Source organism: Astatotilapia calliptera, chromosome 10 (genome assembly GCF_964374335.1).
Source record: "Astatotilapia calliptera chromosome 10, fAstCal68.1, whole genome shotgun sequence".
In the NCBI taxonomy this organism is placed as follows: Eukaryota; Metazoa; Chordata; class Actinopteri; order Cichliformes; family Cichlidae; genus Astatotilapia; species Astatotilapia calliptera.
The window spans coordinates 13508789-13524864 of record NC_137431.1 but is presented as its reverse complement, the minus strand read 5'-3'; the positions used below and the strand labels follow the sequence as shown (position 1 = coordinate 13524864).

The following is a 16076-nucleotide window of genomic DNA, read 5'->3' as shown; positions in this document are numbered from 1 at the left end:
TTACAGGAGCAGTCAACACTGCAGTAGATTCACAGCTGCGTTATATGGATTCTAATATCCTGCTGGTTCAAGAAGACAGAGTATTGTGACAAATGTATCGACTGCACTAATGTGAGTTGTATTGTGAAAGACAACCTGCTCTGTTTCCGCTCTCCCCCGCCTCTCTGTGGCTGACTTGACTTGCATCCGTTAGACTGACACCTCCAAGCCGGTGCCAGTCAAATGCCAGGGGTGCTTCGGGGCTGCTGAGGTGCACAGACCAGGAACGCGGCGTTCAGACCACGAACACTTGGTGCGTGGCGCTGTGTGGACGGTCGGCCAGCTTATATCGTTTCCAGCAGATTTTACCCAGTTGGCTGTACAAAGACACGAGGAAAACAACTGCAGAACGTGCCGCTTGAGAGGTCGAGGATACGCAGCCATAGGCCAAATACATTTTGGGGGTAGTCGAATGTCAAGCAGCCATTAAATTCATATGTGCGTATTTTATGCAGAGTCCGCTGTAGAGTCCACGGAATCTGCTGGCAAAATGCAATTTTTATAACAATAGCTAGAAAATCGTGACTCTTTTTCACGTTTAGAAAACCCAGTTAACCCAATTAATTCGTTCTTTTCAATTCCAGTTATTTTTAATAACAAAAACGCGTAAGAAAAAAAGGGGAAACAAACAAATTATTAATAATAATCACATATTTCTGGAACTACTGATAAAATGGGTTGCCTTGGCGATCAGTTGCGAAATGTTGTGGTTGAATTTGAAGATAATAAACACAAGTCAGATACACTCATCTGCAGGCTACATCATACTGCCCTATTGTTGTTTAACAGTCTTATCTGCTGGGAGCAACAAACACACTTAAACAGAACCGGGATTTCACACAATAGGGTTGTGATAAGCTTGTGAATGTGGATTTAAGGTAGTTTTTTTAATATAATTATTATTATGATGCATAAATACGGAGATAATGCAGAAATACTAATGTATAAAGCATAAACTGATTTCTATCCAAGCAGTAAATCAACTATAATAAATAGCAGTTCAGAAAGATTCTGTCTCATGCTGTAGATGATAGTCTGTAGTTAAATCTGAGGGGTGTGATTGCACCAAAAAGTGCCAAAAAAGGTTTGGCACAGCAACCTGTCAACATGTTCTCATAGCAGCCCTTGTTAGTGGCAGTAGAAAGAATTGCTTTTGAGCTGTCATTGTCCTCGGGGACAATTCCTGGTAGCGGCGCAGACACAGTCTGTTCTTAAATTTGTTTACAATGTGCAGGGTATTGCATAGAAGTTGCATTATGTAAAGCCTTCCTTACATTTTCATTTGATTGTTCCACTACAGAATAAAGCAGAGTCACACCAGCCCAAGTAAGGTCAAAGCTTGTTAGCATCACTGGCTCAGCAAAGTGGGGAGTTTCACGACTCACACTGAGCTGCTGCATTTTCTTAAATAAGCGTAGTTTTAATGTAGCTCGTGGTTTAATGCTCCATCAGCACTGCTTCAAACCTTATACCCTTAAAACATGCATGAACAGATTTCACAGCTTCAACCCACCTGTGATTTATATTGTGATTTACTGTTTTTTTACTGAATTTTATTGGCTCATTTCAAAAGCATATTGCAGTGTAGCGTCAGGGCATCATCTGGGAAAATATCCGCGACACACTCAGCAGTAGGCAGACAAACATAAGAAGACACAATCTTCACTAAAACACATTTTATTTACAGAAACACAGTGATATCACTTTGAAAATGAACAATACAGTGCATTCAGTATTGATGAGATCTATGTGTTTGGCAAATTGTTTAAAAAAAAGGAGTAGGTCTTACCTATAGGCCTACCACAGAATTAAATGAAAGAAAGAAATATTCAGACCACTTTCCCCATGTTTGTCCTCTTGATTCGGGACCTTCCAGGTTGTCTTCATCTGGGGTTTAATCACGCCTGGAAAGGGTGCTAAACACTTAATGGTGTGAAAGACTACACCACAAGCAACCTGATAATCAAGTCATCAGACCTCTGTTTTTTTGTCCATATGCTGAGCTGCTGCGACAAACTGCTGTAGGTTAAAAGTGGCCAGCAGCCAGCTGCCTGCAGCCTGAAAACTGCTTTTAGAGGAAAATCACATCCTCACATTGTCTGCCTATTGTTGCTTCAATATCAGTGCCGTGGCAGACAATTAGCAAGGCGACACAGAGTGAGAGAACAATGTGGCTGCTGGCTTTTTGAATACACCGTGATAAAACCCTCATGTTTTGTTGATATCTCCTGTTGTGTCAGGGGTTTAGGGAACTCGAGCAGGAAACATTTCAAAAATCCCCTAAACCTGCAGGACACAAAGAAAAAATAACTATGTACACATGTACAGTATATACATCCCCAAGCCAAAGACAAGTGACTCAGAGGACTCCACCCTCCTGTTCTCCTATTTTCCTCTTCACATGCATCTGCGATATGTTCTGTAAAACAGGATTCCCTAGGGATGGGCATCGGAGGTGGACGTGCAATCTCAGAGGAACTTTAGATACTGCCGCAGTTTGGAGAGTTCCCAAACAAAAATTCAGACATTTTCCTGCAGAAGATGGCGATACACATGAAAAATCCAAGTCTGTTGAAGCATGTTATTAGAGATCATTTCAGTCAATTGATTCAAACGTTCTGTGCATCAGTGCAGAACACACATACTGTATTAAATAAGGTCTTCCTATTACTGTCTTGTTAAGACCCCGTTGAACACGCAGCACGTTCAGTCATGCATGCAGCGTGTTTCAGTAATAGGCTGCATGCAGTGTTAGTGCACTGTTAGTGACAAATGGTTTGGGCCTTACATCCTTTATGTTTTGATAGAAAATGTCAACATAGTGTAAAGCAGTTCACATTTAATTAGAAAGAACACACAGCTAATGTAGTCTCACAAAGAAAAGAGAGTATTACAGCGAGAGAAGCATAACGCCGATGCGCATGATAAAGAAGAATAGAATAAAGAAGTATTTGTTATTAAGTGGTGTGTTTGATGAATTTTTAAATTTACTGTTTTCAAAACTTAAAAAAGCAAACACAAAAAATATTACTTTTTTTGATTAATATTGCGAATTACAGTCATTTACTTACATTCACAAACAGAAAAGAATAATTTAAGTGGTCGAATCATTTCAGTTCAGATCAGAATTTTTTTGTTTTAAATGAGTTTTTGTCAGATTTCTAAAAATATTTATGCTTACTTGCATAAATAAATTTGTTAAGCACTGCATATTGTTGATATCCAGCTAGAAACAAACAGGCCACAGATGTAAATCAAATTTTTAAAGACCAAGTGGCCAAAGAGGAATTGTGTTTATTTTTTAGATATATTTTAATAAAACTATAAAATATTAAATCCACCATGTTTTAATGTATATATAGATTTTGATCACTTTTGGGTGGCATGGCTTCTTCCATCATCTGTAAACAACACTGCCGCTACAAAAGCAAAATCAGAGCTACCCTCGACCTGAGCTCCGAATGTGCTATCCAGGTTTGCAGCTGAAATTGCTATAAAAATGTATTAATGTTTTCATTCTGTGCTGTTGTGACAGGGTTAATGCCTCTAAAGTGAGTCCAGTGTAGACACCATTATAGCTGAGATGAATAATCAGGCAGTAATAGCTTCCACCATTAAGGTGTTTATGACAGCATCCCTCCAGAATCTCTATAAAGCACGTGGTTCAGTACAAATACATACAGTACAGTACACCAGCATTACACTTAATACTGTAATCATATTTGTAGACACCTTCGTCGTTACGCCTTTCTGTTAGGCAAAATGTGCTGTTCTATAAACCTACACTTTTTGGATATGCAGTGTCACTTTTGTCTATTTTTGGTATAAAACATCCAATAAACATATAGAGCATAGACAGTTTCACCTACTTTTTTCATACAAGAGCAAAGGATTGATTGATGTGATTAATATAGAAATTTTCTTTAGTCTTGTGTGTAGTTGCTGTCAGATATTGCATGTTCAACTTTTCAGTCAATGATCTACCTCTGATCACTTTCCAATGATAAACCACGGGCTAGTTTGTCTTCTTCTGTCGATCCAGGAATTTTTGTCTTCTGTCGGCGGGTATCTCTTCTAAACTGATCACATGAGTGCATTCCCTGTAATAGGAAACACACCTTTTTATGCACCGTAAATTGGAACAAAGAAAACAACAAGCAACTTTGATTGCAGTAACTTTTTCTTTAAAATGATCAAAACGGATTCAGTCGGACAAATTGCATCTATTAACATGTGTAAATGACAGAACCATTCTCTTACCCTGGAAGGTCTCGAGGATCAGGCAGAGGTTTGGTGAAATCCTCTTTACCCACCAACCAATAAGTGGTCTCAATACCTTTTCCCTACAAATAAACAATCATCAGCAATCAGTTGCTAAGAGCACATATCTAATGCTTCAGCAGGTGTAGAGGTTAGCGTCCCTTTTCATTTTATTTACCTTTAACTCTGTCAGACCTCTGACATCAATTTTATATCCGAGGTTCAAGCTCTTCAGGACATCAACTGTGCTTTGGTTGACATGGATTCTGTAAGCTGTGCAAATACAGGTGAAACCTTAGCTTTGGTACAGGTACACAGTTTAATATAAAATCTTGGGCTTGGAGCATTCCTGGGTTTAAAATGACTAAGTCTACAAGACTGGGCAGAAAACAGACTGTTCTTCTGAGGTTAAGCCACTTGGTGGCAGCATATTACCCATCAGTATAATCATGTAGCACATAACTGTTACTTTAGATTAAGTTTGACTGAAACTACCACTGATAAGTTGAATGTGAATGTTTTTCAATACAAATTTTTAATTACAATTATTTACTGAGAACATTATTAAATGAGAGGGTTTTTTTTTTTCTAAATTTCCTTTTCTTTTTTCCTTTTTTAAATTACAGGGCATTTACTAAATGTGTGCACCTTGTAGAAGGTTGTCAAGAAAAACTTGGTCATTGACGGCATTTATTCCGAAACTTTAAATTGGCCTCTAATTCTGCTGATAGCCTTAAAGGATTAGGAAGGACTCTTCACTCAAAGCCCTATTTAGCTTCAAGCAGCATGCACACAAATTGAAAGACACCTGACCTCCCTCCCACTATTCCAGCATTAGAAAAAAAGAAAAAGAGAGCGAAAGAAAGAAACATGTGGTTCATACAATCATGCACAAGACACTCACGCAATGCCGTGGACTCCATTCGAGATGCTGTGTTGACAGTGTCTCCAAACAGACAGTACCGAGGCATCGTAAGGCCGACTACTCCTGCTACAACTGGGCCTACAAACAACAGTACATATAGGTTACAAAGACTTCCTCCATAACAATACCTTAAATATTCTTTATACTGGTATGCTTTTAAGCCTTTTTCTCTACAGTTTCAACCCAATATATAAAAATATAGCTCCTGTGCACATAAAGAAAGTCACAGTATAGAGTCACAAATCCAGAGTATGCAGTGTGTTAATTGGATGACAGCACTCTAAGTGGATAGTGTTTTACTCTTCCAGGAATAAGCTTCAGACACAGATAAAGGAGGTAAAAATGCCTCCTCGTCATTGCAGCTTTAGTCCCTGTGGTTCTATTTCTCTGAATTCCCTTTGGATTTAATTTGCACTGTTTTACTTTTTACGCATGTATTTGGCTTTTATAAACAGGTGTGTGGATAGATCATTATTGACCTTTTTCTTCAGATTAAATTCTAAACCCAGAATTTTTTTTATAATTATTTATAATAATAATAATTTTTTCTTTCATCCTGTCTCTCTCTTCCCAACCGGTCATGGTAGATGGCCGCCCCTCGCTGAGCCTGGTTCTGCTGGAGGTTTCTTCCTGTCAAAAGAGAGTTTTTCCTTCCCACTGTTGCCAAAGTGCTTGCTCATAGGGGGTCATTTGATTGTTGGATTTTCTCTGTAAGTATTATTGTAGGGTCTACCTTAAAAATATAAAGCGCCTTGAGGCATCTGTTGTTGTGATTTGGAGTTGTATAAATAACATTGAATTGAATTTCACAGCACGCCCAGTAAGGAATCTTCGTGAGAAGCTTAAAGCTTAAATCACACATTCAGGGTTTGTCACATCACAGAAAGGATGAACACATTATTTACCACTGTGCAGGCCAACACGTATTCTGATTTTGAGATCAGGCATGTGCCTCGGCTTGAAGGTTCCAATGCAGTGGAGGATGTCAAGAGACATGTTGGCCATTTCAGCTGCATGGCGATTGCCGTTCCTGTTGGGGACCCCTGATGCTACCATGTAGGCATCTCCAATAGTTTCCACCTAGAAGAGAAAAAGAGGAGAGTTGAACACAAACTGATACCATATAAGTCAAAAGTTTGGACACACCCTCTCATTCAGTGTTTTTTCTTTATTTTTACTACTTTCTACATTGTAGACACATCAAATATATGAAGCAAGATATATGGAATTATGTAGCAAAGACAAAATGATAAATAACTCTAAATGTGTCTTATATTTTAGATTCCTCAAAGTAGCCACTCTTTGCTTTGTCAACAGCGCTGCAAACCCTCGGCCTTCTCTCAATAAGCTTCATGATGTAGTCACCTAAAACGGTTTTCACTTCACAGGTGCGCCTTGTCAGGGTTCATTTGTGGAGATTTCTTGCCTTGGGACCATCAGTTGTGTTGTGCAGAAGTACACAGCTGACAACTGTTGGAATTCATATTAAGGTAAGAACCAACCAGCTAAGTAAAGCGAAACGACAGTCCATTATTTTAAGAACTAAAGGTCAGTCAGTTCAGAGCAGTCACAAAAACCATCAAGCGCTACTACAAAACTGCCTCTAATGAAGACCGTCCCAGAAAAGGAAGACCAAGAGTCACCTCTGCTGTTGAGGATAAATACATCCGAGTCACCAGCACCTCAGATTAGAGCCCAGATCAATGCCGCACAGAGTTCAAGTAGCGGGCTCATCTCTACATCAACTGCTCAGAGGAGACTGCACGAATCAGGCCTTTATGGTCAAATAGCCGCCAGTCGCCCTAAACCCAATCAAGATGGTTTGGGATGAGATGGACTGCAGAGTAACAGCATGAGGGCCAACAAGTGTTCAGCATCTCTGGGAACAGTAAGCAAAGTAAGCAAAGCACGTCTATTTTGAAGAATCCAAAATATAAAACATGTTTTAACTTATTTCACACTTTTCTTTTCTTCACTACATAATTCATATGTGCTCATTCATAGTTTTGATGCCTTCAGTCAGAATCTACAATGTAAATAGTCATCTAAATAAAGAAAAAACATTAAATGGGAAGGTGTGTCTTTGATGATGATGATTACATATCTCTGGGTAGCTCCTAATTTTTTTCCCAAAAGGATGACAATAAAGGAATAACAAAGGAGCTACAGGAAAGAAATGACATGGCTACAATAACACATCAGTTATCAGTTAAATCTATGTCGTTTCTAGTAAACTTTGATTGGTCATTACATAAATATATTCTATATAATACTGTAATATAATATAAAATACTATATATATATATATATTACATTTTGTTTTCCAGGACAGATGAAGGAAGCAGCAATGGAGCATAATGGCATGTAACATGGGGAAACGAACCATGGGAGGTGGAGCAAAGGCTCAGCCTGAGTGCAGCTACCTGGGTGACATTTATGTCATGTGTTGGTATTTCAACATTCACCTTGTAGACATCATGCAGCAGAATGATAGCATCAAAAAGTGAGTAGAGGTCATTGAGTAGGTTGACCACCTCAATGGGTTCGCTAAGAGATGAAATGGTGGAGAAGCCCACAATGTCACTGAAGTACAGCGTGATCTGATTGAAATGCTCTGGTTTGACAGGCTTGCCTGTCTTCAGTGCCTGGGCCACAGACCTAAAGGAGAAATGGATAAGTGGAAAATGAAATGTTCAGGACATACAGACGATTACAGACATTCAGCTTTAGTCCTTATTTCTAAAAACATGTGCAAGAACTACGTATCAATATGGAGTCAACAGTTTAATACAGATCTGTTTCTATATGTTCTTTTATGACTATATGACTAAAATAAATTCAGCTTTTTGTTTAATGAGACAACTGAAAAAAATCTCATCTCATAGTTTCTGAGCATTGCTTAATGGTACATTTATTAATGTTTCAACAAATCAGAGAATAACTGGAATACACCTGAGATATTTCTGTATAACTCCACAAATTTGTCTCAAATAATTTCTACAGTGTGCAGCAAGCCTCTGAACCAAGAACTGATCCAGCAACAGCTTGAGGTGTTGACTGATCTGCAAACCCCAGAAGGTAATCATGTTTAAAACTCAATACTTATGGCTATGGAGTCAATACTGTCATGTCTTTCATGTGCTAATGAAAGCTGATGGAAACTCACTTGGGCAACATCTGAGCCACCAGATTGTCAGTCTTCTGCCTCTCCACCTCCAGCTCCTCCGTCCTCTCTCTGATCAGATCCTCTAAGTTGGAGGAGTACTGTTCCAACATGCGCAGCATGGAGTCAATGATGTTGGTTTTCTTTCCCTTGGTGATGCTCTTGAACTGTCACATGGAGAGAAAAACTCAGCTGTGTCCACCTAGCTACAGACTAACATGTGAAAACATACAAACATGTGTTTATACCTGTTTGAAGATATCATCAAAGGTCGGCCTCCGCTCTGGTTCTTCGCTCCAGGCCTGTTTCATGACCTGTATCACGTCCACCGGGGCCTCCTCCACTGATATGACAGGCCGACACAAAGGCGGAGGCTCCTTGACCTTGTTGATAATCTCTGTCATCATACACATAAACAAAAAACCCACCCAGGCAGAAACATTAGTGCAAGATTTAGTTTACCCAGTCTTGTCAGCTAACTGTGATTTAAACTGTTAATGAAAAGTACTAAAAGTAGTAGCATATTACTTACCTTTGGGAGGCATGTCCAACATGCAGAAAGGTGCAGAGCGGGAGATGACCTCCTGGCAAACAATGGAGAAACTGTAGACATCACCTGCAAAAGTGCCCCTCCTCCTCTCACTAGAACTTCGCAGCAGCTCAGGAGCCGTCCAAAGTAGATCTTTTTTTTTTTTTATCAAGTGCACAGTTAGTAAAAAATGATACATGCAAACAAAACTTACAATAATAATTATTACGTGGATGTGCATGCGCATGCACTCACCCTCTGGCTTTTCATCTGTGTCAATATTTTGGACAATCCAAATCTCATTGAACCCGTAATCTGTCACCTTCAGCACAAAACGCCCATCTACCACACAGTTACGGGATTTGAGTCGACCGTGGATGATATCGCGATGGTGCAGGTACTTCATACCCTGATGCCAGTTTGTAGAAATGTGTGACAAACATGGTAAAATAAGAAATGAAACACTGACAGATCACCTCATAGATCTCTTACCCGGATCAGATCCGATAACAAGGAAGACTTGAACATCCAGTCGAGACGCACTTCTTCATTGCTGAGCAAATCCTCCAAGCTGCCCCTGGTGCAGTGCTCGATCACAACACCAAAGATCCCAGAGTCGAAGAACAGCCCCAGTAACAGATTGAGGTTCTCGTGCCTCATTTCTCTGAGCTGAGAAGCAAACAGTGGCAATATTAGATATAGTTCACTGTAGCTTTTGTGATCAGGGTGTTAAGGCAAATTCAGATGACCAAATGGTTTCTGGCTACAGTTAAGATTCAGTTATCCATTAAATAACATATTTTCATTTACCTTGACAAAGACATTCTCAGTGGTGTTATAGACGTTTGATACTGATCCAGCAGGGCATTTCTTCAGCCAAACCCAGTCACCCTGGCATTTAAACAAACAACAAAGTCATCGTGACACCAAAAACATCAAAAAGACTTCAGCTTCTAAACATTGTACTGAAGTTTACTGAATGTGAACATCTGACTCTCACCTCAAAAACAGCAATATTCGAGCTGTCTGGCGTGGAGGCCAAGTAGCTACGGCCGGACACTGAGTGGTGAGGCGTCTTCATATCCCCCTGGCTTTTTGCTATACTGTCATCATTTAGCTTCTGCTCACACACAGGGTTCAAAGAGGATGTGTAAACTCAGAGTAAACAATGTGCAGCTTTCATACAGTCCATACTACTGTAGGTATGTAGTGCGTGCATTTCAGAGAGAAGCCAAAGACAGCAGTATTGATTCAGCACAGAACTCACCCGCTTGCTGACTTGGGTATTGATGAAGACCAGGTCATCAAGGGTCAGGACCACCTTGGTCGATCCGCTACTGTGGCCACCACCTCCAAAGCTGAACCCAACTTTGCCATCTCTCCTGAAAAGACCGAAAACAATCATTACATATTTTCCAAGCTACACAAGCCTGAACAAAATCAGATACATACCTGTAGCGAAGAAAGATGTTTACTAAAAATCCAATCAACGAAATGAACATCAGGAAAAGCAAGAAGACAGCAGCCAAATTTATGCCTTGGGAGAGAACCACAAAGATAGTTTGAATGCACTAAAGTCAGCATTGGCTTATGTTTAAATTTGTTTTTAGCAATGGCACTACAAGCACAATCACCTCCAGTACAGGCAAAGTATGGGCTAAACCAGCAGGTTGAGTCTTTGTAGGGAGTGCTCCCTGCAAAATGGATTGAACGGCCGAGATATTTCAAGCCCCCGCTCTTGCTGTCCGTGTGAGAAGCATGAAGCGAATGAGTGGAGTACAGGGTGTTGCCAATGCCGCTGTAGTCCAGGACCACATATTGAGCTTGCATGCCTTCACCGTTCCTGCCAGCCCTCAGGGGCTGATTGAATCCTTCAAACTCAAAGCCACCCTCGCCATCGGCCAGGATCCGACCAGTTACCCAGTGGCCTTCTCTATCGCGGGCCTGCTCAACAGCCATAGCTGTGTAGTACATCATATTGTAGATGGTGCCAAAGAATGGAGAAACCTTAAAGAAGGGACAGCACAGTAGCCATTTAAACTTCAGATTTGTGTCTTTTTCCTATCCTTCGAGATTTGTCTTTTACTTTCTGTCATTTCTTAATGAAGTAGATTCTTATTAGATGTTCTCACCTGCTCTGGGGGAGTGCTGGTACGTATTTCATAGCTGTCCTGTGCTTGTTTGAAGGCCTCGTAGAAATTGCGTTCACCAGAGTCCATGGTGATAGTTAAAACTCCATCAAAGGCTTTCCGGAGCTTGGTGTCATTGCCCAGCATATAGTAGGGTGCATCATTGTAGGGTAGTGAGTAGAGAAGGGTGTCGTAGGGAATGAACACATAGCCACGATCAATCATGCGCATAGCCGAGGCTGTTGTCAGAAGTTGGTACTGGGCTTGGCCACCAATCAGGACTGAGGGCATGCACATGATGACCACTAGAAAAGTAAAGTTTAAAGACAGTTTATAATCCCAATTCATGTGAAATATAGCATGTGCAGGCTTTGTAACTCTATGAGGTCTGATTAGCTTAGTTACTCTACCCTAACCTGAACCCCAACCCTATGTTTTGGAAATTAAAGGAAAAAAAAGAATATTCAGATATCACATCACAGTCGTTTTGTTCAAGTTGAACTGTGTTTTTTTAGCAACTCACCTCTGACCCGGTCTGTCTCCCGCACTTTTGTCAAAGCTGCCCGAGGCCCTTCTTTGTTGTTCTCCATTGTGACCACTGGTTTAACAGGCAGGCCAAGGGCCCTAAGTGAAGAGGCCAGCTCATGCCCTGTGGCTTCCCACAAGTCTGACTCCTCTGAGATTATGGCCACGTGGGCCCACCGAAAAAATCGCAACACTGTAAAAATTACATGAGAGGAGAGTGGCAGTGGCCTCATGAAACTAGGATACATATGTCCTTTATTCATATTGGGTTTGAGGCAGGCCCAGGAAAGATGCCCAAGATCCCACTCTTTGGCGTACAAAGCAGCTGAGGAGCAGTAGCCTGGGTTGGCTGGGCCCAAGTAAGCAGCTGCATAACCTTTCAGCCCAGCAAAGCGAGCCAGGGCACGGGATGACTGGCAGTCCTCATTGATCAACTTGTAGTCATACCAGTAGCCTTTACTGAGGTAGGTGTTCTTGTTTATGCGGTTGATGGCAAGGCTGGCAGCCAAGTCAGGGAGGGCTTTTGAGTATAGTACGTCACATGTCCAGGGTCCAACTAGAGCCATTGTGAAAGTGGTTGCAGAGGCTTGATGGGGAAAAAATGAGACTATGAGGAAGGGCAAAAGAAGCCAGTTCCTCCACCAGCTCCTGGTGTGTTGCAGGGCAGATGATAGCAGCTGCGGTCTGGATGATAATGACCTTTTTGACAATGATGACGATGCTGAAAAAGATTCAAATCGACTACATCCGCTGAAAGTGTCTGTCCATATATGTTTTTTTCTCCTCCCTTTTATGAAGTTGTGCTGCCATCGCGGGTGGTAGGAGAGGTTGTGCAGACAGCAGGGGTCTATGTGTTGTGCCATTTTCTCACACAGCTGTTTAGATGCTTCACACACAGAAGGCTAGTGGTGGCTGTTTAGCGTGAGAGTTTCTCTGTAAATGGGAATGTCTCCCTCTAGTCCAAAGCTGGACAGGTGACAGCACGACTCCAAGCCATCACTGCCAACAAAAAAAAAAGGTGGAAAGCATGAGAAATGTTGTAGAACGACATTTAATCTGATCTGTGTTTGGGTCCTCTGGTTTTAAAATGCATCTATCAACACATAAGCTAGCCTCACATCCCACTGCGATGTTTTATTTAACAGAACATAATGTTGAATCTAATTAGTTATCCATCTGCTTCGGTGATGAAATGGTGCCCAGTGTCCCTGTCCTGTTCCTCTGAGAATTAATGGCATGTGAGTAACAAGCTGATTAGCTCTGCCCAGGCCATGCAGTTCAAATGGCAGATAACACAGAGCTAAATCTGGCCATCTCTTCATTTAGTCTAACTTCCTTTACCCTTCCAAAGTCTTTCATTTCTTGTTTTCTCTGAAATCCAACTTCCTCAAATCAGCTTCTAGAAAAATCTAAAAAAAAAAAAAAAAACTAAAAGAAAAACAACAACAAAAAATTTTAAAGTGCAAAGCTTAGCTTAGCAGGCCGTACATAGGTGATTCGGGTTCACCTTTAAGAGACACATAAGCTATTTTCTAATTTTTAACTGGAATTTCTGGCCAATACAAACTGAATTTATTGAAATAAATGTAAAGTATCCTATATAAGTGTTAACACAACTGGAAATTCAATATATATTGCAATTTGATAATTCACATTTTTAGTGGTATTAAGTATGAGCACTGACAGCAGAGCAAAAGGCCTCAGTAGCTTGCTTCTGGTCGGGCTAGAAAACAGTTTGGAAATGTTCCCATACATATTTTTATATACATAAATAAAATATGTATTGGAACATAAATATAAAAGATTTAGTCATCATCTTAACCCTTTCAATGTCAAGTGTATCATATTTTATACATGAGTTTTTGAGACCTTTACAGCGTGATTTTAACCCTCACCCATTTATATGTTAAGCAATAAATTCCACAATAAAGGATGAATGTAGAAAAAAATCTTCAAATTAAAGCTCAGACATGCATGCAAAATATTTTTATTTTATTTTTTTATGTGTTGTCTGTTTTTGTCAGAAGATTTAAGAAACACTCCAGCTTCAAACACATATTTTTTTGGGAATTATTTCATGCTTTAAGCTTTAAACGCTAAAAGTGTCAGATTACTTTAAAAAATAAAAAATAAATAAAAATAAAGGTAAATCACAGAGAAGTTAAAACTCTTCTAAATTAGATTTCTTGATAAACAAATGTTAAACTACAAATTTCAGTGTTCTTAGCCTGTCCTAAAGCTAAGTTAAAGCACATGAGTAGCAACCATCAAGGCTCCTGAAAGTGGCTAATGCTGACTTTGGCTTATCAGTTGCTAATATCTTAAGAGGAGCAGGGACTAGAATGTACTAAGCTTGTTCTGATATGCCACTGAAAATTGCATCATTTTATTGAGTTAAATACCCCAAAAGTCTATTTCAAATTCAAAGACAGATCTAGTTTACAAGAGAAAAGTCAGTGCTTGAAATTTCCGTGGCCTCACCTATACAGAAGCGGCTGATGAACACATTCCTTTCATTAATAGTGACCGACCTATGGAAGAGAATTCAATAAAATAAATGTTACAAGAAAATAAATTCTGACCTGGAGCAGTTTTTCTACAAAGGAGCCATGTCAGGGTTGCAGTTTGTCCTTCAGCACCATCCGAGCTCCAGGTGGATTAAGAATACTAAAGCACCCAGCAGGAGCAGTTACCTGTGGTCCTTTGTTGAAAAAAACTACCATATGTAATCCAAAAGTCACGTGAAGTAAAAAGTAAACAAATAAATAAATAAAATCAGCTATCTCCACTTGTACCTAAAGTTCCCAAAGACAATACTGAAAATGACACATATCCACATTTCCAGTAGCTTAGCCTCGCTTTCGTTCTTCCTGTCCCTGGCTTGGATTGGGACCAATCTGAAAGCACTGAGTAATGGGATGGTGCGTGAGAAGAAGCGCAGCTCTGATCCAGAGTTTGGATTGGCTAAAAATAGACTGGCAGACAGCTGGGGACAGTAACAAGTAAATGGAAGAAAGAAATGGAAGAGTGAGAAGGACTGACAAGCTTTGACTTCTTAACCTTCCTTAGCTTTTAATCCACGGTGTGGAAAGAGAGTGTGTGGGGGGCGGGAGTAGAAGCACATCCACTGTCTTTTGCACTGTGTGCTAACTGAGGTGCTGATGTAATCTAGAAATTATCACATTCACAAATTAGTTGTAAAACAACCTAAGCCATCCATCAGTCCTTAAGTATTTTAAAGACTGATGGACAGTCGGACCAATCAGAGCCGGGATGAACTGGTGAGAAAATAGTGCTTCACAATGAGCATGACCAAGAGATGCTCAGATTATATAAGTATATTAAATCAGTCTTAGGTATTAGGAAAGCATAAAGACAAGAGAAGGTATAATATCCCGTGCAGTACTCCTCATACAGTGGGGCAAAAAAGTATTTAGTCAGCCACCGATTGTGCAAGTTCCCCCACCTAAAATGATGACAGAGGTCAGTAATTTGCACCAGAGGTACACTTCAACTGTGAGAGACAGAATGTGAAAAAAAAAAATCCATGAATCCACATGGTAGGATTTGTAAAGAATTTATTCGTAAATCAGGGTGGAAAATAAGTATTTGGTCAATAACAAAATACAACTCAATACTTTGTAACATAACCTTTGTTGGCAATAACAGAGGTCAAACGTTTACTATAGGTCTTTACCAGGTTTGCACACACAGTAGCTGGTATTTTGGCCCATTCCTCCATGCAGATCTTCTCGAGAGCAGTGATGTTTTGGGGCTGTCGCCGAGCAACACGGACTTTCAACTCCCGCCACAGATTTTCTATGGGGTTGAGGTCTGGAGACTGGCTAGGCCACTCCAGGACTTTCAAATGCTTCTTACGGAGCCACTCCTTTGTTGCCCGGGCGGTGTGTTTTGGATCATTGTCATGTTGGAAGACCCAGCCTCGTTTCATCTTCAAAGTTCTCACTGATGGAAGGAGGTTTTGGCTCAAAATCTCACGATACATGGCCCCATTCATTCTGTCCTTAACACGGATCAGTCGTCCTGTCCCCTTGGCAGAAAAACAGCCCCATAGCATGATGTTTCCACCCCCATGCTTCACAGTAGGTATGGTGTTCTTGGGATGCAACTCAGTATTCTTCGTCCTCCAAACACGACGAGTTGAGTTTATACCAAAAAGTTCTACTTTGGTTTCATCTGACCACATGACATTCTCCCAATCCTCTGCTGTATCATCCATGTGCTCTCTGGCAAACTTCAGACGGGCCTGGACATGCACTGGCTTCAGCAGCGGAACACGTCTGGCACTGCGGGATTTGATTCCCTGCCGTTGTAGTGTGTTACTGATGGTGACCTTTGTTACTTTGGTCCCAGCTCTCTGCAGGTCATTCACCAGGTCCCCCCGTGTGGTTCTGGGATCTTTGCTCACCGTTCTCATGATCATTTTGACCCCACGGGATGAGATCTTGCGTGGAGCCCCAGATCGAGGGAGATTATCAGTGGTCT

General features: G+C 40.6%; 1 protein-coding gene across 5 annotated transcripts; it reads right to left on the bottom strand.

Moving 5' to 3' along the window:
* Positions 1 to 1700: 1700 nt before the first annotated feature.
* Positions 1701 to 14568, bottom strand: gucy2d (guanylate cyclase 2D, retinal). 5 transcript variants are annotated; one of them, XM_080307056.1, is made up of 19 exons: positions 14153 to 14568; positions 11569 to 12569; positions 11049 to 11350; positions 10551 to 10923; positions 10369 to 10453; positions 10184 to 10298; positions 9917 to 10036; positions 9727 to 9807; positions 9409 to 9585; positions 8920 to 9325; positions 8636 to 8784; positions 8391 to 8554; positions 7690 to 7882; positions 6130 to 6304; positions 5204 to 5302; positions 4478 to 4572; positions 4300 to 4382; positions 4024 to 4139; positions 1701 to 2607 (listed from the first exon to the last, which is right to left on the bottom strand). In XM_080307056.1, exons 2-18 carry the CDS (start codon positions 12431 to 12433, stop codon positions 4055 to 4057), a joined length of 3567 nt encoding a protein of 1188 aa, XP_080163182.1. In that variant the 5' UTR covers positions 12434 to 12569; positions 14153 to 14568; the 3' UTR covers positions 1701 to 2607; positions 4024 to 4054. The 5 variants fall into 5 exon arrangements, with proteins under 5 accessions (XP_080163182.1, XP_080163183.1, XP_080163181.1 ...); XM_080307057.1 differs by having other exon boundaries at positions 1701 to 2571; XM_080307055.1 differs by adding an exon at positions 14052 to 14101 and having other exon boundaries at positions 1701 to 4139; positions 14264 to 14568.
* Positions 14569 to 16076: the final 1508 nt, after the last annotated feature.

Coding starts and splice junctions, on each gene's coding strand:
- gucy2d (XM_080307054.1), bottom strand. CDS start 12,433: ATGGCACAACACATAGACCCCTGCTGTCTGCACAACCTCTCCTACCAC. Junction 10,037..10,183: donor ATACCCAAGTCAGCAAGCGG/GTGAGTTCTGTG, acceptor GTGTGTGAGCAG/AAGCTAAATGATGACAGTAT. Junction 9,808..9,916: donor CGAATATTGCTGTTTTTGAG/GTGAGAGTCAGA, acceptor TTTAAATGCCAG/GGTGACTGGGTTTGGCTGAA.